This window comes from Oreochromis aureus, linkage group 2 (assembly GCF_013358895.1).
Source record: "Oreochromis aureus strain Israel breed Guangdong linkage group 2, ZZ_aureus, whole genome shotgun sequence".
Taxonomy (NCBI): domain Eukaryota; kingdom Metazoa; phylum Chordata; class Actinopteri; order Cichliformes; family Cichlidae; genus Oreochromis; species Oreochromis aureus.
The window spans coordinates 22,831,848-22,857,991 of NC_052943.1; the positions used below are offsets into that span (position 1 = coordinate 22,831,848).

The following is a 26,144-nucleotide window of genomic DNA, read 5'->3' on the forward strand; positions in this document are numbered from 1 at the left end:
TTTGTTAAGGTAGTCCTCTGTTTGAAGGCACAGTTAAAGGAAAAGACAAAACTATATTTCTCCATCAACATTTAGCTGTTCCAATTTCTCAGCCGTGGAGCAGAATTTTAAAAGCGTTCCCTCTGCATTTTTCACCGGTGGGCAAAAAATGTTCTATTTTGCCACTTTATCTCCGGGTCATTACGTATATGAGAGTGAGAGCGTGTGTGAGAGAGAGAGCGAGAAAGAAAGATGATCAACAGCTTTAGCCTCTCATTTCCCTCCCGCTTCATGTCTGGTACAACCATCTCCCATCGTTTATTTACTGGCTCAAAGAACAAGGCCACTTAAGAGCCACAGCGAAGGTTCCCTCTTCCTTCCCTGTGACTCTATTAATCTTTTGAGAGGCAGACGGATGATACAAGAACTGAACCACCAAACAAACGCAAAGTCGCACCACCTGCTGAAACCCCAGAAATGAATCATATAATTCATGCATTCTTATCTGTCATTGTGCCAGACTGGCGGTAGAAAAACACTGTCTCAAAACCCAGTGGGAGACTTGTGTGGGGACATGTGATATGGCTGGGGAACTATTGTGCGGGGGAGAGGGTTGGGGGGGGGGATGGGGGGGGGCACTACACCACAACACATGTTTTATTCTCTGTGCTATACGAGGGACAACTTTACTGCTGAGTTCTGAAACCTGACCACACACTGAAATCGGCTGCCTTTCTCTGGGCTAACACAATGGCTTCTTAAAAATAGAAGGACATGAATGACCTCTAGCTGTGTCTCATTTCTCTACCTTTAAACATCAGATACTCTACGGCTTGGCATAACAGTCACTACTGTCGCTGAAAGTCTTCTCTTCTGGCATTGTTCCAGTGCTTCAGAGACTCTTATAATGTATACTCTGCAAAGGCAGTGGATAAATTATTCACTCTATAACCTCAAATGAATTTTTAAAAAACGGGTCTCCAAACAAACCCTGTCACTACTAAATTCTACTTCATTATATGACTCTTTCAAAATTGACTTCATGTATGCAGTATTTGCCATGCAGCGATAAGATTAAAAAAAGGTAATTAATTTTGTCAAATTTAGGACTACGCATGTTTGCAGAGCTCCTAAAACGCTGTTTTTGACTATAAAACTAACTTCTATGAGGAGATAAAAAGGCAAATGAATATTTTGAGCAAGAGAGCTAATGCCACTGCCAGACATGAAATCGACATTAAGCTGAAGACAATGAGGATGAGGATTACTGAGAACCCGGCTGTGGGGAATTGCCTCATTCTATATTTTCAGTAAAGCATGCTATTTACATAAGGATTACTTTAAACTATTGGAGGAAATATTCCCAAAGCCTTCTGCACACAGTTTGGCAATCATTTTCCTCTCCATCAGTCACAAAACAAACTCTTCTTGTGATTCTGAACAGATGTGGGAATGCACTGAAGTTTACGTGAAAAATATAACAGTCTCTTCAGTTTGCACAGAGATATTGTACAGTACTCTAATCATGAGGTAAGGTCTTGTTGCTCTTTACATCAAACTTTTCAGTCATACAATAGTCACTAAAAATCAAATTCATGCAATGAGCTCAAGAAAAATACGTAGGCATAGTGCAAGGTGTCACAATGAATAAAAGGAGTCCTGAAAAACACAAAAAGTTTCAGCTTTTATGCCCATCAGTGTCAAAATGTCTCAGAAGCACAATAAATCTGTGTGGGTAGAATGTGGGGTAAATGTATCTAGCGGTGCATGTCAAAGAATCCAAATCCAAAAGACTAAACTTCTTGAGGAATGTGAGGAAAAAAATAAAACAATAATAAAACAAAAGAGTAGTTTTTGAGCAGCTTTGCAAGGTTACACTAAACATTTCTGTGTGCAGTTTTTGTTTCTGTGTCCAGAGACTTGAGCAGTGTTTGGTTAATTGGTGATTAACCAATTAACACACTGATTGTCTGTCCAGGGTGTACCCCGCCTCTCACCGTATGACAGCTGGGCTAGGCTCTAGCCCCGCCCCCATGACCCTGAAGTGGATAAGGAGAGGAGAATGTAGAAAGCATAGGTAACTGTGATGCTGTTTTTAAGGGTCATCAAAGTCATTTCCATTTTACATTCTCCAGGTTAAAATGACTGTCTGCATAGAATTTCATGGCAGTGTATTATAGTTGTTTTCAAGCAGCCAAAAAACTAACAAATAATGCCTTTCACCGTGGCTAATAATTACAGGAAACTTTCTGCAGTCCTCTACCTTCGTATAAAACAGAAATGTCACCTTTATGAGATATGAACTAAAGAAGTGACTCGAAATTGTCATCAAAGTGGTCATCATGTACAACACTGCAGCAACAACAGGATTTTTTTAATAGATTTTTTCAGTCAGTAATAACTTGACAAAATTATCCGTGTTTGATGTTCTTTGATGGAAGAACAGTTTTAAATGAGAACGTTTTCTACCAAATATCAAAGATATGTATATTTAAAGTGTTCAGGTCTCTGTTATACAAACAGTGTGTGACGGGCAGCTCACTGATGCAAAAATTAAATTATGCTGTACTTTCCTTTTTCAATTTGGAAAATCACATGGTCCTGTTATCTGGGTTTAAGGAGTCTAATCCTTATGTTTTTATAGTCATAAGGGCTGATTTTAACAGGGAACAAGCTCATTCCTGAACCACTTAATCCCAACTTGTAAAATAAATAAATAAAACCGTGTGGCAACCAAGCGACTGTAAACAGGCTTGTCACTTTGACTGCAAAGACAAAGATGTGAGATCCTACGACATTTTCGAGGGGCTGCACAAACACAGGTGTGCTTCTCTACCGGTAATGAGACAGCAAACAGCTAACGTGATCCAAATAATTAAAAAGCTGTCAGTAACTCATTAAGCCGCTTACCTGCTGTTGAAAGGGTTATCCCTGGGTATCACGTGACTGCCACTGGGGCCGATCAAAAAACTGACGCGTTCATAAAAGCTCTTAGAAGAAGACTGGGCGGCTGAACTCTGGCTCTGGCTTGCGATGGCAGCTGGGTCAGGTGAGCCACGACAGTAGGTCTGACCCTGGCAGGCAATCTGAGTGCAGCAGTCTGGATCCATGCAGTCGATGAGCCCATCTGGAAAACAGGAGGGGCGGTCAAGACAGGGAGGAAAAGCTCGGTTGACCTGGATATGTTTGGGTTTGACGAAGGAAAACATAAGCATCTCTATTACTGTGTTCGGCTCTGATACACAAAGATGACTTCTTACATGAACTTAAGTTCATTAAAGCACCGACAGAGATCCTGCACTGACACAGAGCGTGAAGTGTCTGTCGCCACGCGTGAACCTCAAAAGTTCTGGGGTTGTTGATTAGGCCAAGGAGAAGTTCATTAGAAATCCAGCTTGCAGAGTTTTAATATATAGTGCCAACAAGTCTTTATAATTGATCTACTGTATATTTTAAAGCATGCTGTTTAACAATCTGCTCTGCCTCTACATTAGCATATTCTTTCCAGTGATGTTTTATGTATGATTGATTTGTTTTGTTTGTTTGCACTGTCACCGAGGAGCCACATCAAAGCCAGTTTTCTGTCTGGTGCAATAAGAGATACGCACCAGTTTTTTTTCCGAGGCTAAAAAGACAATTTGTATGAAGCTTTTACTTCTTCCTACCTCCCTCGTTATCCTTGCCATCTGAACAGAGCGTTTCGGTCGCTACATCGCATCCCAGCCCTCTCCATCCTGACTGGCAGATGCAGTGCCAGACGTTTTGATCCAGGACGCACCTCCCATTGTTGTTGCACAGCCCGGGGCAGCCGTCTGTCAACACATCACGTATATGTCAAACAGCCAAACGCATCAGGACGAGGAAATCAGGATGAGAAGGCGAGGAAGGGGTGAGAAGACAAGAGCGAAAGGGGCTTTTAGAGTGGACGGAGGAGAAGGAGGGACAAAAATGATTAAAAAAAAAAAAAAAGACAGTAATAAGTGAACGTACGGTACAATACACCTCCAACAGGACTGGGGATGGGGGGTGGGGGAGTTGTGAGGCGTTACGGTCGTTTCACATGAGTTTTACTATAATGTGCAACCACAGCGTAAAGTGAAATGTATGGGATAAAAGGACGACAAACCATCTCAGTTGTTTACTTACTGTTGAAAAGCCAGTGGGAGATGCTGCGAATGCTTGTTGAGTCAAATGCTCACAGCAGTGATTTTGTGTTTAAATCAAAGTCTGGATGGCTCTTTTTGAAGTAGCATCTTTTAAGGTTACATGGATCCTCATACTGTGATTTTTAAATGAACTGCAGTCTCTTAATGTCAATTCCCCAACAAGTTTCTTGTTTGTATTTGAATCAGAATTTCAAGGATCTCGCTCTTCTTCTTCTTTTTTTTTCTTTTTCTTTTAGTTAAAAGTTGCACAAATCCCATTTAAGAGGCTCGAAACACTGTCTTGAAAGTTCATTGCTTTTTCTTTTTTTTTGCCTGAATATAATTAAAGCAGGAGTAGTACATTGCAGATGTGAGAAGCACTCATGTGAAGTAACAGCAACATCAAAGGGAAGAGGAAGTGTATGTAAATAGCAGGGAGAAGAGTGAGAAGAGGAGGGAGGGTCTAGAGTCTTCACATTTACAGAAAACAGTGCACTTGCTGCCAGATCGCATTCCTTTTAGTGGAGGGTGAAGACAGGGAGCCCAAACATGACTAAACCACACCAGTTCAGGGCGTTTAATCTGGCAGACACAGGGAATTAAGACAGGGAGGAGAAGGGACCGTGGAGTCTGGTGTGAGACTGGTAAGGACGGACAGGAAATGAGGGGACATATCGAGGGGAGCAGGATCACAGCAGAAACATTATGATCGACTTGGACATAAAACAGGTGTATATACGCCGTGCTAGGAAAGACAAAGAGCAGGGAGGGATTGTTCGTGACAATCTCCCTTGGGGGGGTAGTGGTTCAATTTACCTTTATATCCTATCTTGACTGCTCCTATTACACAACCGAGGAAAGGGAAACATTTGGAAAAGAAAATTACTTATCGCTGTGGTGGCAGAGAGCTAAGACTGACAAACACATTTACTTATTGTAACTTACAGGGAGTACAAAAAGTGGAAACCGTGGTTGGCATAAAGCTGATGTACCTGCCAACTTGGTTTAAATATTTGGAAAAGAAGCTTTGCAGGTAGTGTTCCCGAAGATTATCGCTGTCCTCGCCACGTGTTAGCTGCTGCTCTAATTTCAATCTCTCTCCTCTGTATGTATCACAGTGGTTATGGTGATTGAGCCGAATAGCTAATATTAAGCATGAGTGACAGGATGTTATTGATATTACTGAAAGAGAGGGAAGCAGTGAGCTCACCCATTGCTAACACAGTTCACATTTTTTAAGCAAAATAAAGGTGTTCAGCTGGCTCAGAAAAAAAATATCTAGCGTGAAGTGTATAATTCTCAAGTGTAAAGTGTTTTTTTGTTTTTGTTTTGTTACCTGATACTCTTGAATCCAGGGCTAATACATGTAAGCCAAGACGGAGTTGCAAAGAGACAGACAGGCAGGCATACAAACATAAAATAGAAAAGAGAATGGACATAAGAAGAAGTTAGTTAAAGATATGTAAATAGGGGGAAAAAACTGACAAGTAGGACATTTATGTAAGAGAAGAAGAAGAAAGAGAAGCAGCATATTTAGAGGAATGGATCCACAGTTTTGCTACATCAAGAGGAAACATCTAGCACTTTAAAAGTGAGTGTAGATGTTAATTAAAGCACTAAGTGATTAATCAGAATTATAGATGCCGATAGTGATTTGTATTCTGTCTACAGGAAGCAACATAAAAGAATTCGGCAATATGCGCCTGGTGAAATATTCATTTTAAAACTCTCCAGCTGCTTTACTTTGCCATAGAAAGATGGTCTAAAATAACGGCGAGCGCACTGTTTCTCTTTATATCTGTGTGTTATAACACTCTTTGTTGTCTGAGTGTATGAGCCAGTTTCATCTGGGTCTGCTTCAAAACATTTTACTGTCTGCTTGTCAGGAGTATAGGCTCGGCCTCATTCCAATATGAATGCATCATGAAGCAGAATACTATACTTCCTTATTTTTTTTCCCCCATCATCTCTCCTTCAGCGATTTTAACAACAGCGTGCCAACGAACCAGCAGCACACAAAGACAAATCAAAAACACCTTAGCGGAAAACTGCAGTACTGAGAAAGCAGCGACAATGGGTTAAGCCTTGCATATGAAACAGGATCTAGATCCATGTGACAATAGAATGGCCAAGGAAGTCCTCTATTCAAGCTCTGACCATGTAATGTGATTAAAAGGCGCTTTGTGCAAATGGCAGTTATTCAGGGTTTGAAAGACAAAATAGGCTCCCAGTTGTCCAAGAAAAGGTAACGCACTGCCTATTCATTGACCCTGCATCCAAAGCAAGGAGTTACTTTCCTGCTGGGAACCTTAAACAGAAGGAAGGAAAGAAAGCGAAAATGGATGATGCACAGTCGGCCCTGAGGAGGGAAAGATTAATAAGATCAGGAATGTGACCCCTCCAACAACTCCCTCACTGCAATCTCGTCTCCCCTTGGAGATGGATTTGCGCTGCGGACAGCGGAATTGCTGATGAGAGAACTTGTAAATACATAATTAGGGTTCAAGAGTTTGGAGTGCTAGATCTTTGTTTCAGAGAGAATGTGTCGTCATTGAGAGGTTGGAAATTACACTTGGGGGAATGCTGCTTGAAGCGGTGGGTCAAGGTTTAACTACAGGACCTTTGACAAAGGGTAAGGTGTGAAGGAAGCTTGAGTTAAAGGTCAATAGGAAGTGACATCTCAGAACTCATTATCCTCATTAATGCCAGGTGAAGCACTGCCATTTCAGAAAAATGATATTCCAAAGAGGCCTACCCGTGGCTTTTTGGCTCCCTAAATACCTGCCCTTGACTCACTAAAAGAGGCGTCACTTCAGCAGGCGAAAGGTTGAATATCTAAACCGATGCTCTAAATTACAAAGTTAATTGTAATACGGCATCGCAAGAAGATTTTTTTCTTCTCTCTAAAGAGACGAGATAACATCTGTGCGTAAGATCCCGGCGCTTCTTTTTTTAAACTTGGAAAATGTTTCGTTACATCTTGATTTAAAAGCAAAACTGGCAACATTGTAACAGAAATTCATTTTGTCAAGTTTCTCTCTGTTTCCAAGATTTAATTCTAGTTTTAATCCACCTCCAGTACATTTATACTCACCACAATTTTTGACAGCAGGTAAAAGACAAATAGATTTGTTGAACAGAAGCTGGTGGCCAAAATGATCAGCAGCCAACAAAAAAAAAATTAAAAATAAATAATAAAATTAATCAAATTAATAACAATGAACGGAATGAATACATTAAAAAATAGTGTTATTATGTTCAGTATAGTCACCATAGCTAGTGGGGGTGGAAGCACTCAAAGCTTTCACTGAAAAAGCAGCAAGACCGTGTAAATACAGTCACTCTGAAGGAAAACCCGACACTAAAATGCCCAGTAATGATTGTAAAAGTGTTTATACCATAAAATACGGATTATTATATTGTCCAGCACCTAAATATTCATACCAGAAGTGCTTTGTTATTGCATCTGGTTAATTATCAAGACAAAAAGGTTTTATATAGTTTCGAAAATGCGACAGGTTTGATAAACTGATGTTAAAAATACGTGATAAATATGTAGCAGATTAAATCTTTTTGAGTTACCCTCCAACGCTGACTGTGTCTGACAGACATTTAGAAGAAATGTTATAAGACAAAGAAATGTTTAGAAGATATATAAATATATAAATAAACATTAAAAAAGGGAAGACAAGGATGAAGATCGTGGATATAGTGTCTGGTTCAGTGATCTCTGAAAATTGGATTGCAAGACGCAGTTGTTTACCTCTAAGCTCTGTGAATATCATCAAAAACTACTCATCACTTGCCATGCTAAGGTAGTTGTATTGAAAAGGTAAGCAGCGACAGCAGTACCACAATCTGTGCCTGATGCTTGAAGCTGCGCTGAAAATACTGACATTCACACTCCAGAGCTGCCCTTTTAAATCTGCCCATAAATGAATTTCCTCTGCAGTTTGTGCCCTTCTGTCAAGGGTGTGTAGGTGTACGGTACTGTATGTGTCACCATGGCTCACCGATGGTGCAGTGTTCACCCGTCCAGCCCTGGTGGCAGTCACACTTGCCCTCTCGGCAGACTCCGTGGTCGATGCAGCGTGGGTGACAGTCCCTCTGCTCACATTCTGGTCCTGTCCAGCCTTCCTCGCAGTGACACACACCACTTATGCAGGAGCCGTGGGGGCCACAGTCCACCACACACACCTCTGTTGCAAAACAAAGAGCCATGGAGACATGTAGCTTCTGTTCCTTGAAAAGTCGTTTTTTTTCCTCCCTTCTAGACTCGTGTATTTTTGTATTCTGAATAGATGCATCTGCCAACACAGAAAAAACGCTCTGATGTTTGCTAAGTGTGAGCTTCCTCAGTTAAAGTGGGCCAATAAGTTTAACTGTAAACAAGACATAAAAACCGTGCAAGAAAAATCCCGACACTGCAAGGCAACTACTTCAATGTCTGACACTATTTCATCTAAAGAGAGTCAAAATTACTGCTATCTGTTAAAGGAATGTTTAAGACGCATCGTTATACACGGGAAATGTCAGGCCTTTGCTGCTTTCTTGTGCGATATGGATCTCGGTGGACTTGTTGTGGAAACAATTCTTTTTAAAAAGAGTGAAGACTGGAATGCACGACAGGCATAAAAAATAATAATTTGCATAGAAAAAAATGTCCTTTTAAGTTTTATCCTGCTGCTACTTTAACAAAATGCACACTGAGTTGTATGAAAAAATAATTCTTCATCTACAATTTATCATATTAATCTTGACATATGACATGATTACTTTTATGGATTCAGGTGAAAATCCTAAGTTTCCCATGTAGCCTTTAAATGACTCTACACAGCAATATGCTCGGAGTGTACTGAAACTAGTCCAAATGCACACTGAAGAAATGAAAAATTAAAGGTTATAACATTCAAATATTCTGTATGTCGCATTGGAGCACTCGTGTTGGCCACACCTCCCACATTCCTTTTGCCTCTCAGCAAGGTGCAGACAAACAAAGAAACAAAGAAAGAGAAAAAGCTCTGAAAACATAAGATTCAGCCATTTGTTTGCACCATTTTGAATCCCTGAGTTTGGTATTTGGGGAGTTGCCATGTTGTAGTCTGGAGCCAGAAAGAGCCATATTTTGATGAAAGGGTAGAGTGCCAAGTTATCAGCTAAGGCTAGCAGGGTGCATTCATACACTATATGGATGCATCACACAGATAAGTACCTGCTAATTAGCACCAACATAAATAATAACATGCCATCTGTCATAGGGTGAGTGGAAGCAAATGGATGGATGGATAAATAATACTAGAAATTCACTGACTAGTATTAGTCAGTGAATTGTGCAGCGAGACCTCTAGCACAATCTTGAATAACTGTCCACAAAAAATGTAAAATTTGTAACATAATTAAATTTAAAATGTTCTAAAAGGATCAAACACTACAAACATGGAGGATAGCTCCAGTTCAGTGACTCAAATTAGCCGTCTGTCAACCCACAACCTGTCTTTCAGAGAAGCCCCTCTCCTAATCCGCTTGTTAAGCAGTGCTGTGTCAATCCTGTTTCGGGGTCCAAGGTCCTGCTGCATCCGGAGAGGCTGCAGTCTTTTTAACGTGTCGTAATGCTTTATCTCTTGTTTTATTTAATAGAAAGAATCATTTTCTATGACTATGTGGATGCTTCAGAAAAAAATCATGGCCCTTTCACACAAAAAGCGACATGCTGTGCGCCGACCGCTGGGTTGACCGGGTCGGAAATTATGGTTGCACTGGCTGCTGCGCTCTGCCTATAATACAGAATTTCTGTGTATTATATGATCCTGCTCTGGTCATTCTGTGTTTCTGTTGGTTGTGTGAATGTTTGTCATACTGTACTGCTGTCAAAAGTCAACCATAGCAGGTGCTCTTCGGCTATCGTGCGCTTCACTGCTGATATTAAGCTTTGGATCGTGACTTTTTCCACAGTAATTCAAACAATACATCAACATATTTAAAACCATCCTCGTGTTGTGGATGTGATCTTAGACATTCTATTAATGGAGGTTTTATCGGTTTTCAGCATTTTTCTGGATGTTTGGCTTCACCCGTTTACCCTCAACAAAACCTTTTACTAAGAGAAAAAATAAATTATATATTATTTATCATTTGATTCTAAGTCAGGTAACCCACCTTTACTAACTATTCAAATGTTGCTGTTATTTATTTTTGCATTTCTGTTTATGTCCATAATGATAGAATAGCCATATGTTTTTTTGTTGTTGTTTTTTTTCCGAAATACTTCAGTCAGAAAATATTCTATCATCTTTAGCTGGAAATTAAAGAGCTAACTTCTTGCGAAGTTCCAACTCCACTAAACTTTGTAACTCCTGTTTTCATAGCTTCTTGGATGTTAAACTTCATTGAAAAACCTGGAAGAACAGCCACACTGATTATTTTATTGAAGCTGAAAGTTTTTAACTTTTAGCCGCCCCTCAGTGTTTGATTTTGGGAACCAAAGGAGTCTTTGGACCTGGAAATGACGTCAGACTTAAACAGCGGATAATACATAAAAAAATAATCCCATAAAATAAACTTTTTTCTTTTGTACCAGGCTGTAAACATGCTTTTCTTCTTCTCTCAAGTTGGGCCTTTTAACATGGAAGTCTATGAAGGTTTATCTGCTTTCCGAGCCCAATGCAAGTTGCCGTTGGAAGAAATGGGCACCTTGGACTTTTCTCTTTTTTTCCCCTTAACCTGAGAAGTTGCTTTGTGCTACTTCTTTAGATAGCAAAGTGTATAAAATAATCACTTTATTAACATTCAGAATCTTTTATATATAGACTCTTTATAGGTATATAAAAATAAGCACTTGGTCTTCTAATTAATAACGTGTGACTCATTCGACATCTAGCTGATAGGAAATTTATTTCTCAATAACACCTTTCTCCCATTTTCAGTAAAACAAATGCTCATGACAGTATCATAATAAAAGGACATTTCTTTGAAGCACGCGCACAATCAACAGTTAATTTTTTGCCTTTACTGTAGCTACTGTAACTATTTTTTTTTTATTACAATTATTTCACTTTAACTGTTTTTTTTTTACAAGTGTGGTTACCATCAAATGAAACAAAGCCTGTCATCACTATAAAAGCATTGAACAATGAAACACTGCAATTACTGTGCATCTAAAAACTTCCAAAACAACCACTTTTAAGGTTTTACATATTACGAACACTCATTTGCATGGCGTCTTGGCAGACTGAGGCGAGGGTTATGGATTTAAGTGGGTTCTTATAAAATGTTAGATCAACATGTCTTCAAGTATGGAGTTCTAAAAAAACTGAGCAGCTGTTATAAATCTGTGTTATCTTTACAAAATTCAAATGATTGAATCCATGGGTGGTAAGGAAATCAGTCTGTACCAGGCTAAAGCTAATGCTCAACAATCTGTGGCTGCTCTTGTCTGGGAATAAGAAATGTTGATTTCCTGGAACTAAGAGCTTCTATCAAAGCTTTTGAACAGAAGAGCCATAAAGCTTTCTGCTGTGACAATAGCCGTCAGTGTGCGAGACGAAAGAAGCTCAAGTATGTCCTCAAATTTTAAGTGACTATAAATGCTCTAGAAAATTTAGAGCTGCATGACGAAAAAGTTTGGTGCTTTTTTCAAACTTGGTATAGCTGTCAGTGAAAGCAAATTAGCCAGCATCATTCTGCTGCCCAAAATGTAACAAGTCTTAGATGTTCATGTTTTTTTTTTTCTTTTTAAACCAATCCACCCCTGCTGCTTTTCCTATGTTCATCCCCTTTACTGAGGCTCTTTTAACTCTCTGTTCCAGCATTCTGAATAGAGTTTTTCTTCGATTGACGGACCTTGGATGGTTCTGATTAAGCTGAGCCGACACTGTAGAATATTAAGTGTGCCTCTGGAGAGGAGTCATTCAATTCCAAAGGAATACCTCCTTCCCATAGAATCTATGCAATCAATTTTTCATTAGTCCAAAAGTGTTTATCTGCCTTTAACATGCCCCTGACTGAGAGGTTGTGGGCGGTCGATTCATGCTACGCGCTTGTTAATTAAAGTTTATTTAATTAAAGAAGAACCGCAGCATTAATTACGAAGGAATTCTCCACCCACCCAGGTGGGTAAACTCCCTAAGTTGTGGACCGCACTGAGGCCACCCTCACTATTGACAAGCCTGAGATATCTTGCTGAGTGAGAGGATTGTGTTTGAAATGTCAAAAGGTTTAACAGAATAACAAATTACTTCTCTTTCAAAAAACAGAAAATAAAGTGAGACACAAAAGAAAAGACGAAATCAAAATTCCTCTTTTTTTTTTTTCTTGAGCGCCAACCAAACTGGCTACATGCTGCTTCAAAAAGCCTGCACAGGCATCTCAAACGTACCATCCAGCCTTCTTACGCTTTAATTTCTGCTTGAAGTTCAGCCAAAAGTAATATATTCAACAGCCTTTTATACTGATGGAAACAAACTCCAACTTTCTGGCTTTAATTGTTTGACTCAGCATGTGTTTTTCTCTGGGTTTAACACACACACAGAAAGAGTGTATTCCGAGAGGGGGGAACTGCAAATAAATCATCTAAATCTCACGCACAGATAACAGATGGGAGGGGCCAGCCTTTGAACTATCATGTCACCTACCTGTGTCGAGAGATAAACCACCTGAATGCAAACCTGGTAACAAATGAAAAGGGTGTGCTGTGAGCAGCTGGGAATACTAATTGTTCTCATCTCCTCGAAAATAAACCTAAAGCTGCAGCAAAACTACATTGCATTTGTGATGTTAAAAATACATTTGTGTTGCTCTCCAAGAAGAACATATGCCAGGTCACACAAAAGTAACGTGGAGTCGAAGCTTTTGTTGTTAACATATGCTGTGTTTATAATCTGCACATGCTACAAGTGTTCACTACCCAACTTTGATGGTGTGATCATATCGGCAGTTTGAGTTATTCAGCCTATGACAAAATGAGCCAGTTGCCTTTTTTTTCCCTTTTTTTCCAAAGAAAATCATTTAGGTTCAAACTGGTAAGCAAATCAAAATCCATAACATCAGCTCTGGTAATCCAAAGTCATGTGCTGGTTTTGTAAGTTTTCTAACAAAGAAAGTTTAGGAAGAAAAGTAGAACTATGACAGATTTCAGTCTAGACTTCTTGGTTCTTATGTCCAAACATGAATGACTCCTGCTATCAGATGTCATTATTTGTCTCCTTATATCCAACAAAGCCTTTGTATCGGGTTTGTTTCCTGGAGTCAGGTGAAATTACTTTCTTACTTTCACTTGGTAAACAGCTGAGATTTTGGGGGGGTTTTCTGATATTTTAGAGTGTTTGTGTCATGTAAACAGACATTTGGTATTGTTATTCCCATTTGCCCATTTGGGAACACTTCCTCATCATAAAACATACTGTCTTTAGTTGAAAATATTGTATTGTGAAAATAAACAAGAAACGGGGTGGTATAAAAAAGGTGTAACCAACAGCAGTGCTCATAAAACACCAAAGCAACATGTATTCATGGCTCTTCAGATGAGAAATGTCAGTCAGCCACACTCCTATTCATCATTATCTGTTGGTGCAGTCCCAGGCTATGATTCAGTGGAACTCAACAAATGAATAATTTTGTTTCCTTTATGCTTTATGTGTGAGAAAGCTGAGAAACACTGATTTATGACTGATTTAAATAGTTCATTCCAAAACGTGGCATATTCATTTAGGAAAATAAATTGTTCTTCAATGTTCTTTTAATGATATTTCCAAAACATCAGTGATAAATTACCTTAAATTGTGTCGTTTTTTTGGTAAATTATTAAAGATCAAATCATAAATCACACAAATTTCTCTTCTAATTCCTTTTTTTTAATTTCTATTCAAAATTTAAATAATTGTTGCTTAGGTTTCTTAATAAGATAACCAGAAGTAGATGCACCGCACTGTGCGAGGCAGCTTTTATTTCAACTTAAAACCGGTAATAAAGGCTTATACATCTGCTGTTTTGGATACCCGGTGTCTGTGCACAGCGAGAGGGGGAGTTTATTTGGAATACACGCAGAGAAATGTGGTACCAATTACTCGTTAGAGAAACTTCTTCCACAAAAAGTGACAAAAAAAACACTATAGATCTAGCTGCACTGACTGCATTGACTTGTTTGTGGAACAGCCCTGCACTAATCAGCAATGCGACAGACAAATACAATAAAAGACTACAGATTTAACACCAACTTGCTTTAATTCTATTTTGGCAAATGTTTAGAATTTGAAAATGTGCCTCCAATGTGAAAAAGACCAAAAGCAGAGCTGCGACAGAAACTAGGCAAACTTCTGTCATTATATGAATGAAAATCAAATTAAAGCTGAAGCTCAATTAGTCGGTTGACAGGAAAGCAAAGGAACCAAATAGAACCATATTAAATAGTGTGTCACCTTTCAAGGTAAATGGTCAAAGATTGCTTAGATCCAGTGTGATACGTTTTTGCTCTGCTGATCTTTGTAAATGTGCTTATTCATTTCATATTTAGCTCCAATTCACAGATTTCTTCTTGACCTTAAGGTATGTGTGTGTCACCATTTTTCATTACATTAATGTTTCATTGAGCAAACTATTAATTAAAATGAATTATTAAATAGAATTATTCTTTAATGACTTTGAAAATAATAATTACTATATAACCTAAAATCATAAACCCCACACACGATAGCTTTAGGAGGTGGAAAGAAAGCGAAAAAGCGTTCTGACCTATGGAGCAGTCGGCACCTGTCCAGTTCGCCTCGCAGATGCAGGTTCCCGAGTCGGTGTTGAAGGTGCCGTGACTGGAGCACTGCTCTGGACAAGTGCTCTTCAGGATCTCACAACTGATCCCTCCCCAGCCTGGGTTACAGTGGCACTCGCCATGATGACAGGCTCCGTGACCAGAGCACGTCGGGTCCACACAGTCCACTGAGGACACACAGCAAGTGTGACAGCAATGTCAGTTTACCACTTTTAGATTGGATATAACCCTACTTATTTACCCTGGCCACTTTGAGTCTGCTACCAGCCAAAAATCATTTTAGAGTGGAAATACTCGAGTGCCAGATGATGGCTGGTGAGGCGCAGCTGAAAGTTTTTGCAGGGTTTGGTGGTGGCTAGTAGTAATTTGCCACCCTATGTTCAACCAGCTCCTCTACGGTATATTATAGGGTGCTTCCAACATACTGGCAGCATAATTATGCTCCATTACAGGCGATAGGAAAAGCAGCACAATTAGTGTCTAGACAGATACAATCAATTACTATTAACAATTTGCAGACCAACTTGCTGATCTAGGTTAATAATTGGCAATTATGACCAACATAATCAACCCATTACTAACAAGGGATAATTTCCTACAACGGTTTTCTGCTTCTTCTAGTGCTGATTGTGCCGTGCATTTCTATATCTACTCGGACGCTGATAATGATTATTTGCCAATTTGTCAAACTGGAGCCCTTACTTGGAGCTACAAACGCAGCTTCCTCCCATAAATGTTTCCTTCCCATATTGTTTCACTTCAAAGAAAACCACAGCATATTCATTAAAGAACTCAATAGCATTTTACATGCAAGGTCAAAAGCTCCCGCATGTAAATCTGAGCTTATAATTGCTTTTTGTCTGCGTGGAGATCAATAAAGTTAAATGCACTGAAGTACTGAAGTGAACGGGGGAGGTGAAAGAGCTTGACAAGAGAGAAGAAGGAGCACTTCCTTAGTAAGCGGAGGAACAGATGCCATTGACTGATTGATTTTAACAAGTGTCTTCATCTGTGGAGCCTTCCAATAGGTGACTGCATCAATAGACTCTGCTCAATCTGTTCCAGCTTGTACCCTGATGTGTTCGAAACACTAAGAGGGAGTTAATTCATACAACCCGTATCAATAACGACATCCAAAGCATTATCTGCTTGGTGGAGTCGAAAACACCAATTGTTTCACCAATGGACTGTGTCGATTCCCCCTGAGCTTCACACAGGAATATGCTGCATCTTGCGGCTTTGAATCCGGAGGGAAGAATTCTTATTTTCAGGTTACCTTGTTCACAGTTGGTTCCTTTGTGTCCTGTGTTGCACGCACAGTTTCCAGCAACACAGAGCCCATGTCCCCCGCACTGAGGATCAATACACTGGGACGCAGGAACGTCACACTCGGTGCCTTTCCAGCCACTGTAGCACTGACAGCGCCCCCTGGTGTACTGGCCGTTACCGCTGCACAACACTGGACAGGCGGCTGAAGAAAGACACCAGGTACATTTTTATAATTCTGTCTTGTTTTTTGTTTTTCATCTAATGTAGATGGAAAAAATATCAGAAATACTGTAGATTTGCAGTTACATGAGAAATCCGAAACTGTTTTTTGTCTATTATTTATTTATTAACCTTTATTTAACCAGGAAGATCCCATTGAGATTAAAAACCTCTTTTTCAAGGGAGACCTGGAAAGTTGTCTATAATTTAAATGTAAAGCAAGCAGCCCGCAGGCTTAGCTTGGCCAAAAAACAGCCAAGAGAATGAAAACTTCCTCGAGTCTTTACAGTGGTTGGTAGTCAAATTATGTTCCCAGATACAACTTCGTATTCACGTATCGATTGTGCACATGTTTTAAACTGAACTTGTAGTTAAAAATTTATCTATCTATCCATCCATTCTCTTCCTCTTATCCTTAGAGACAGACAGCTGTTCGCACTCACGTTCACACCTATAGGCAATTTAGATTCACCAATTAATGTAATCCTACTAACTGCATGTCTTTAGACAGTGGGGGGAAGCTGGAGTACCTGGAGAGCACTATCCACACAGAAAGCAGGTGGTGGAATTGAACTCAGGACCTTCTGTCCGTAACCAAATATTACTTTTTTTTTCTTTTTTTTTAAGAAATTTGATCTGGGAGGCACGAACATCTGCATGGTTCCAAATAGAAAGTCATGAAGATGCTGGAGTTAGTTGACAATAATGTGAAACTGCAACAATTAAGTGCAAGTACAGTTATAGCCTGTGATGACCAAAAGCCAGAACACAAATCATATCAAGAATCAGAACAGGAAGCACCTCAGTCTTACAGGAGCAGGTCACAGATAGCTAGATAGACAGATCTACACACAGAAAAGGCCTGTACAATACATAAGCAAATATTATATTTGAGCTGTTCTTTCTGGTGGACAAGCAATGCATGAATATATCCACTGGAGTCTCTTTAAACAGTCTAAACAGCAAATTCTGCATTTGTAGTTTGAGACTGCTGGAAACTTACCAACTGACAAACATACCATTGTAAAAACAAAAGTGTATTTACTTCAGTTATTATGGCAATCCAATTTTCTAAAGCACATATATATATAGCTGTCTTTGTTTGTTTTTAATTTAGTTGAACTGACCCTTTAAGATGAATAAAGACGCTGAGCAATTACCTCTGGAACAATACGGTCCTATGAATCCTGGGAAACAGTGACACGATCCTGCCACACACTCCCCGTTCCCATAGCACTTGTGTGTGCACTCTGTCACCGATTCTGTGGGTACAGCAGCATGTAATTCCAACAATTAATAACTCATCAGATTGTCACATTACAACAAATCTAAATTTCCTCTTTAATATAACATTTGACAACTGTAAAAATGTATGAAATACTGCAAGACAACCAAGCCAGCAATTTTTCTTTTATCCCCCCTGCATTAATTTAGAATTTCTAAGCATCTCTTATCTGCACTGCTTGCATCAGTCATGGCATACATTTACAGCTATTTGTCCACGTCCGAATAAGGTCTAAGCCTCCATAACACTATTCTGCAGCCCAATTGTTCCCATGTAAGCCATGTTAAGTAAAAGCCACAAAGGCATTTTAAATTACAACAAATGTATTTCCTTGACACAATTTCCTTTTTCTTATTTCCTCTAACGCTTCACCACCACCCCAAACCCTTGAGTGACTGATCATGCCCACACAAGCAATGCAATCTCCTGAGTGTTTACAACTCAAATCCTCTCCGAGTTGAAGTTAATCTGACATATCCTACAGACGGATCTTGTGTTCATTCAACAGACCATCGCTCATAAAAGGCACCCCCAAAAGACTGGGACCCTCATTTTGATCTGCGTTAAGGGGGCAAACTTTTTTGTTATTACTCTAGCTTGTATTGGATGTTCATTGAGCTAGCGTCGGACCCAGGCAATTTTGACCTCACACGTCAATACCTTTATATTTGTAGGGCCAGATCAATGGAACCCCCGAAGGAAATAGAAAAAGAAAAAAACGTTAACTCAACCTCAGTGTTTTTCCTACCGCAAAACCCACAAGGAAATTTCACAGACTTCAGAACACTGAAGAGGTTGTTAGGAGGGAAGGATCAATGCTGTGTATGGTCTTGCATTATAGTGTTGAGCACAATAATCCACTACCCTCCAACGGAAGCCCAGATCTGCCTCCTTGCTTTCTCAAAGTTTAAAAAGCTCAGCATGTTTGTGTGGCAGCCAGATTTTCCAAATATCTAAGTGTTTGTTCATGCAGGCACAGCTAAATTAAAGTCTTCTGAACATGTTATTACACACTATTCCAACTGCACTCATTCTCATAGCAGATGTGTGTCCTCATACCTTGGATGATGGTGTTATAAGAGACCGTCTCCACGTTCCGTCCGTCATTATAAAACGCAAAGTGCCACACTCCTGAGTCCAGGTACTGGATGAATCCAGCTTGGTGGACGGCAACTGGGTCTGAGCGGGCCCTTGTGTCCGGTTCACTCAGAGCCCGATGCTCTTTGGCGATAAGCCGACTGCCGTCCAGTAGCTCGACAAAGTCATACTGCAAAACAAAAGCCAGAACAGATTCCAGCAGATGCAAAAGATGCACCTTTAATGTCAGCCTAATTAAATCAGTAAAGAAGAGAGAGAGAGCTTTCAGAAAGTTTTGATCTTTTTAAATATTGAATGCTTTGCATGCACAGTCTGACAGGGACTCAAAGTGAAGTTGTAAAGCAAGACACAGCCATAACAGGTTCGTGTACACAGCAAATATTCAGAGTATAATAAATGTTGATTTTTCAGTGAAAGCTATTTGGAGTTGATAGATGTGGTTTGGAGAGGTGTTTGTATACTGATAGAGCTGATATGGCTCTAGGGCAAATGCTCAAAAATGTTCCAAAAATATATTGTACGTCGGTTGGGAGTGAATTTACAGACAGGCTGGCAATGTGTTTATTACAATCTGCTAAATTACCATTGATAATGTAATAATGCTGATAGTAAAAATTCTCATTTATTCAGTTCAGGAGCACCTATCCAGAATATAAATAAATGCCACGTTTCTCAATCACGTCTATACACAGTTTACACAGTTTCTTCAAATTTAAGTCAGTAGACTTGATTGGCCGGCAGTGAAAACTATCATCATTGATGATAACGGTCCTGATAACCTTAGATTCCTAAGAAATAACCATATGGATTCCAAGATTATTCCCACGAAATAACCATCCACTGTACTGAATACAAATCAGCGTTGGATATCATAAACAGTATAATGTAAATGCAAAGCATTATAAATATCAGTCTAATCAATGATTCATTTTGCAATGCTTGTGCACTGTCAAGTTTGGTATCATTTGGATGAGTGATTAGTTTGATTAAAACATTTCTGTTATACAGTACTTTACTGTGAGATGTCTAAATAACCAACGCTGACTGCAAGATATTATAATAAGAACATTTATCACCACATATAATTTGATTTGAGGTAGCTTTTTCTTACAAGGTGAGTCTGTGTTTGATTATTTAGCTACTGCCTTAATTGGCATTAACTCTCCTTCTCATCTCATGTTCATGTGCTGTGTTTAGTAACTTTTTTCCTTCCCTTTTTAACATCATACGTGTATCTGTTAGCTTTCACAACAGCAGACTGCCCGAACAGCCATTTAGGAAAAATGTGTACATTTTAGGGACAGAAAATGCCCTGGGCTCTCCCTGAACAAGCACTGCGCTAGTGAATGAGAACAATTGCAACTTAAAGACACGGTGACCTCAGGCGTTTTCTTTTTTATTGTTATATGTGAGGAATTTAGCAGCATATCGATATATCATCTCCAAACAAACACTGATTTAAAGGGTAAACAAGGAGTAACGAGTTATTCCTGCCAATGAGTAAATTGGTACATCTGGTCTCACTGCACCTGCTCGACACCTGAGCCTCATTTTGACTGAAGCTGCAAGGTACACAGAGCACTGCAGCAGAAAACAGTGTAACACAAAAATCCCCAAACATGCTACAGGCTGCAGAGGAGTACATCTGATGAAGACAGCAGATCCCCTGGCTAACGCAGTTGTTAGCTACACAGATGCACTGAGCCTATAGTGAAGGCTCAGGCTGGAACAGAGTCTGTGGATTTCTTAGGAGTGGGATGCATACAGATTGGCACAGTAGCTGTTTTTAAAGAGCTCCAATTCAAATCCAGCGATGAGGCTGTTTGCAGACGGCTTTGATGAACTGTTTAAGCCATTGATTTCTGACTGACACCACAGCTGAAGCACTTTTAGACGGAAAATTCAGACACATACGTTTATAAAATTCGACCACAGATTAAAACGTTCCGTTTATTTCAGCTGGAAGTCAACACTTCATCATTTGCTTCCAGTAATAATAACTGAATTTACAAATAATTTTAACATTCTTTTGTAATCTACATTAAGGGCGTTAAAAAAAAGACACTTATAATCGAGAACCTATGGAAAATTCTGTCTCACGGAAACACAACAAATGTCCAAATGGATTAACAATGGGGACAAAAGGTGAATTAAAACAGGATTTAGTGCTCAGGAATGTGACAAACCCAAAGGCCCAGGCGACCTTTTAGTTGACTTGCAAACGACTGAGAAGAGAGCATTAAGCGAGGGGCAGGAGGAGTCAACACTGTGATTTAAAGCGTTCTGAGCAGAGCAGGGGGCCAGGGTAGGGATATTAACCTGGCGGAAGTTGACTTCTTTGTGTTGTTGACTTGAGGGAGAAGTAATAAAACAGTTCATCCCAGAAACCCTAAACCCCCCGGCCAAGTGCATACATCTCGATTAGCTTGTGTGAAAGGCCCCCTCCCCAACTCATCTCAATCCAACAATACGGGTGAGTAACAGTCAAGAGACCAAGCGTGAAGAGACTGCTGGATGCCCCACGGACAGAGGAGGAATGCTCAGAGGCTGTGAATGCCTTTAGATTGAGTGGACAAGCCGTACTCGTACAACAGAGTACAAATTGCTAAGAAAAAAAAAAAAAAGGAAAGTTTGTTCCTCCCAACTTCTGGTTTGTATCAGCACAGAGAGACACTCAATAGCAGATGGAGGAAGTCTATATTTGAGAAAGGTGGAAAGGCTGTTGCACTTAAATGCAGTCTTGTCTTCCAAGCTGTGAATACGACGAACAGTCAATATCTCTCATTGGGGTCTTTCATGCTCAGTTAAGTAAATGCATTGATTTGTGCCCCCAGTACCTGAATAGAATGTAATTTGGAAGTGGCCACAATGGACACAGTGCCCACCATTGACAAGCTTGAGTGTCAGTGCAACAATTGCTTGAGACATAAAAGTAGTGTCTTGTTAATTAGTACCCTTTGGTCTTTGATTTTGTTGGGCTACCTTTTTTTCACCTTGAAAGTGCAATCCAGCTCACCTATTGTCACTTGCATTGGACTTTCTTCCATCAAAGAGTGGCCCTAACTGTCTTCACTTGAGTGAAGCCCATCTTTACTAAGAGAGAATGTCGAGAAGGTGAAGCTAAGAGCTTTTGCTGTCAAGTGTGGTGGAAAATAGCCATTGTCTGAGTGCTTCCATCACCATCACTAGACACTGGACATTCAGATACCCAGAAATGCCATTCAAGTGACACATCAGACATTTTGGAAACACTTCAATTTGCAAATGGCAGCCATTTAGTGGAAGTGAAAGCTGTGCATGCCCACACACATGGGCAAATCAAACCTGAGAGCAGAAAACTGAACTACACAGAGTTCTAATTTGCAAAAGCCCCCATATTCATATAGAAGTAAAGGAAAGGAAAGAAAAAACAACCCTTATGTAATCTGAATTTACACTGGCAGTTTCTCCCACATCTTCTTTAGGACACAGAGAAATGGCTTCCACAGATAATAGAAAATGCAATCAAATATCTAAATCCTCAACTGCCACCACAACTCTCTTCAGTATATATATGAAAAAAAAGGCTTGTTCGTAGTGATGAACTCACAGATAATTACCGTAATTATTCTTAAGAAAAGTGTTCGGTGAGAGATTTCAGTAGCTCGTAAAACTTTACGGTTTTTGGTTCACTCTCACCGTTTGCCTTTTTTCCAGACACAGCAGGCACCCATTAGTGAAAAGCCTCTATTAACCAATGCACACAACCTGATAATGGAGTACTGAGCAGCTAAAAAGCCTTTACAAGGTGATTAATATGTCAGTACTGTGTTGTGCCCTAAAGGTGCAAATAAATAAATGATGAAAGGTTAAAAAAATAAAATCTTTACATCCTTAATTGGATGTACAATAATTCTTGTTGATGCAAAACATTAAACATACAGGGTATTATAAGTGCAAACAAATTGAGAACATCAGAAAAAGGCGTTTGATTTGATAGGCGGTGCAAAAGGAAGGATTTCCAGAAATGTCAGGATATCTTCGCTGTTTTGACTTTATGTTCATATCCACCATTGGAGGACGTTAAATGTAATTAAATCTGTTGAGTGAGTTGAACAGAGCAGCAAGGGTGAGACCAGATATTGGGGTCCTAAATCTATTTCCAATCCAATCCATCCAGGTTATCCCCAGTAAGCACATTCTCTAGCAATATGTTTTCACCGCTTATCAATCTGACTTTTCAAATATAAGACGATGTGCTTTGGTTTTCTTGACTCAGTTTCACACTATCCAAGTTTTAAAGAAGTTACATCAAAGCCTTTACCTGAGTGTGAGATGGTGCGAGGCCCTTTCGTCCATAGACTCCAATCAGTGCGTTTTTCTGTACTGAAATGTTGAACTTAAGAAAGCCCGGTTCCTCCATGTTTATTTGAGAGCGCCAGAACACACCCGGTGGAATGCTCTGACCCACTCGCTTCCCTATGTCCACCTGCCCAGTATCGATGGAGTTGTTTTCCGGATGAAGCACGCTAGTCCGTCCTATAAGAGAGAAACAAACCCGAGACCATATTTTAAGGTGTTCAGAGTTAAGGTGATATTGACTGAACACAACCAGCCAAAGGTTTTAGAATAACTGAAAAATAAGTATGAATTCCACTAAATAAATCATACAAAGACTAGTTACTAAACTACTCAAAGAATGAATATATAAATGAATAAAACAATAATTATAATAAAAGTTTAAGTCACTGGAAAGTAAGAAAAAAAGACAAAAAGAAAAACTTTAATAAGAGTCATCTGAGTTTAATAAAAGCAGACATACTCAAGGATTAAGAAAAAGGATTAACAGCTTTCTCACAACAATGGAAATAAGTACTGAAAGTTAATGCAAACAGTTCCTATAGGTGCCTCAACTTTTAATGATCGCTCGCTCACACAGCCTCCGTCTCTGTGCAAAGCCAGTATCAGAACCGACTTTGTTACTACACCTTCTGATTATTGTACTCTACTGCAGGAACTAGCACAGGATAGCGCTATCAAAATGGTGGAAAAAAGGGAGACCGACTGGTTGGTCATCCTAGTAGAGCACGATAATGACCCAAAATATCAGAAGAAGAAAAGTGGACAATGATGGAAGGGCAGCAGAGTCCCCATATTTAAACCCCATTGAGCTGGTTTGGCATTGGCTGGACACACTGAGATGTTACATTGTGCAAATTCCTTTAACAACTGGAAAAACCAAGTCTTTTTTTTTTTTAACCATTTGACCAACAGTGCAAATAAGTCATCACAGAATGTTCAGCTATCCTCTCATTTTTCATATATCTTTTGCTTTCCAGCATTGAATTGTTTTATTCATGCACAGGGGCATAATAGTCACATCTTTTCCAAATGAATTGTGACTGAGCAAGGGAGTATTAAAAGTAATGGTTCCCTGTAGTCCATGATGCACTGCTCAACAACAAAATGACCAGATATAATTGCCCTTTTATAAGACTAAGAGGCCAAGTCTTCCATTTTTACTTTGGTCCCGGTGACTCATAGACTAAGCCTTCATATCAGATAAGGTCTAAATGGAATCTGTCACATATACTGAGCACTACCTTGCCAGACCAATAACAGCAAATCAAAACAATTTGGAGAATGATGTCTTTAAACTGTGCCCTCTGAGTGGCAAAGATGGAGAAATGGTGGGTTTAAATATAACTCACCCTCACTTAAAAAACTGTAGCTTGCGAGGTGCTATTATAAGAATACATTTTATTGTTAAGAAGAAAAAGCTGTAAAGCATTTTTAAGCCCCTACCATCTAAGGCTCTGCGGAGGAAGGAATGCAGCTGGATGATACACTTGCATACCTTCACTGCTTCTTCTGTTCTTACGCATTATAGAGTGCGGACATAGATATACTGTAGCTGTGGCTATATCTGTTTGTGGCAGACCCCAGTTATTTGCATGCCTCAGTGTTGTGTGTGTAATGAGGCCATTGCCTGTCACTTTAGCTTCAGTCAAAGTGAAGACTGGAAGCCAAGTTTACCTCCAGGGAGAATAATAGCTGACTATTGATTGCCTTTAAACAGTCCAAAACCTGTCTCATGCTATCTTAATTAGCAGTACTTATGAGGATTTAAATCTAGTTGAGTTTAAACAACTGAGCTTTTGCCTGGCCTACTCAACTCAATTATTGTTTTCATGGCTATGCATTCTAAATACTGTGTGCGCTTAGAGATTAATTTGGTGGCTTTTGCTGTAAGGTGAGCTGCAATGGCCCGCCTGCTTGTTGATGAATACACAATGGTCCAAGATTATGATTAGAGAGTAGAAAGCTGTCTGGAATCAGTTAATTAATATTCAGAAGGTGAAAGATCTCAATAAATTTGAAAGTCTGGGCATTGAGCTGAATGTGGAAGCCAAATGTTTTGCTGCCGCAATTTGTCTTTATTGCCATTTAGACCTTTGCTTGATTTAATTCGTTTGTGTGTCGTTAAAACTCATTCTGCTTTTTGTTCTCCAAAGTTGACATTAAATTTCAAATGCATCAACTAAAGGAACCCTTGACTTTAGATGAAAGTTTTTCATTCATTGGACAACTGTATCAAACAACTAATCAACACCTGCTCTTTCATTTAAATTGTTTAGTATTCAGAATATTTAAAACCCACACAATATATTTTATATATATATATAAACCAAACTAAAATCCAGTGAAGCCAACAAAAGAATAAACAATATTAATATTGTGCATTACGTGTCATTCTTATTTCCTCACCATCAGCAGCCAGAGCTGTCCCTACACTCGACTGAGTGGGCCCTGTTTTCCCAACTCCTCCATTTTCAAAAGCCGGCTGGTTGTCCAACTCTTGGAGCTGCCAATTGAGGCCGAAAAGGTGCATTGCTGTGAAATACACAAAAAAAATAACTGCGTGGGCTTGTAGAAATAGATAAACAAATAACCAAATAGTGGCACAGAAACAATCAAGCCACTTAAGCACAAAAGACCAGTGGGAGTGCACAATAGTTGAATCCGATGCAGGGTGAAAACAACAACAGTTTAACTTCCAATATTTCAGTTTGAATTTTGTTTTCAGTGGCTACGCTGCCATGGGTGGCTTTTATGTAAACACAGCACCGATACAGGCCAGACAGAGTCATTTCAATCAATAGTTAGCAACCCCGTTGCTGTGGCATGTTTCCTTGGGGAGCGCTGTTCATTAATGCTCCAAAGTGCCTGGACACAAACAGTTACTGTATTTAAGAGAGCAGGATTTCTATTTTGGCGAAAAGCTTCCACTTCAGACAAGCACACAAGATACACTGGAAAAGTCGTAACTTCTCCAACACTAATACAAAGCAGGAAGGACACAGATGCAGCCCTATGTGTTAAAAGAAGATGGAGGAAGAGAGAGACGCAG

At 39.5% G+C, this 26,144-nt stretch overlaps 1 protein-coding gene across 1 annotated transcript in view; it reads right to left on the bottom strand.

Moving 5' to 3' along the window:
- The window catches only part of si:dkey-237h12.3 (teneurin-3), a 134,003-nt gene that overhangs the window by 33,413 nt on the left and 74,446 nt on the right, over nt 1–26,144 (bottom strand). The window contains exons 6-16 of the mRNA XM_039621048.1: nt 25,502–25,627; nt 23,058–23,272; nt 18,716–18,923; nt 17,532–17,633; nt 16,160–16,354; nt 14,850–15,050; nt 8,138–8,323; nt 5,461–5,481; nt 4,941–4,964; nt 3,645–3,791; nt 2,890–3,106 (exon numbers count right to left, since the gene is read on the bottom strand). Coding sequence (XP_039476982.1) covers nt 2,890–3,106; nt 3,645–3,791; nt 4,941–4,964; nt 5,461–5,481; nt 8,138–8,323; nt 14,850–15,050; nt 16,160–16,354; nt 17,532–17,633; nt 18,716–18,923; nt 23,058–23,272; nt 25,502–25,627 — 1,642 coding nt within the window. The remainder of the gene's footprint in view (nt 1–2,889; nt 3,107–3,644; nt 3,792–4,940; nt 4,965–5,460; nt 5,482–8,137; nt 8,324–14,849; nt 15,051–16,159; nt 16,355–17,531; nt 17,634–18,715; nt 18,924–23,057; nt 23,273–25,501; nt 25,628–26,144) is intronic.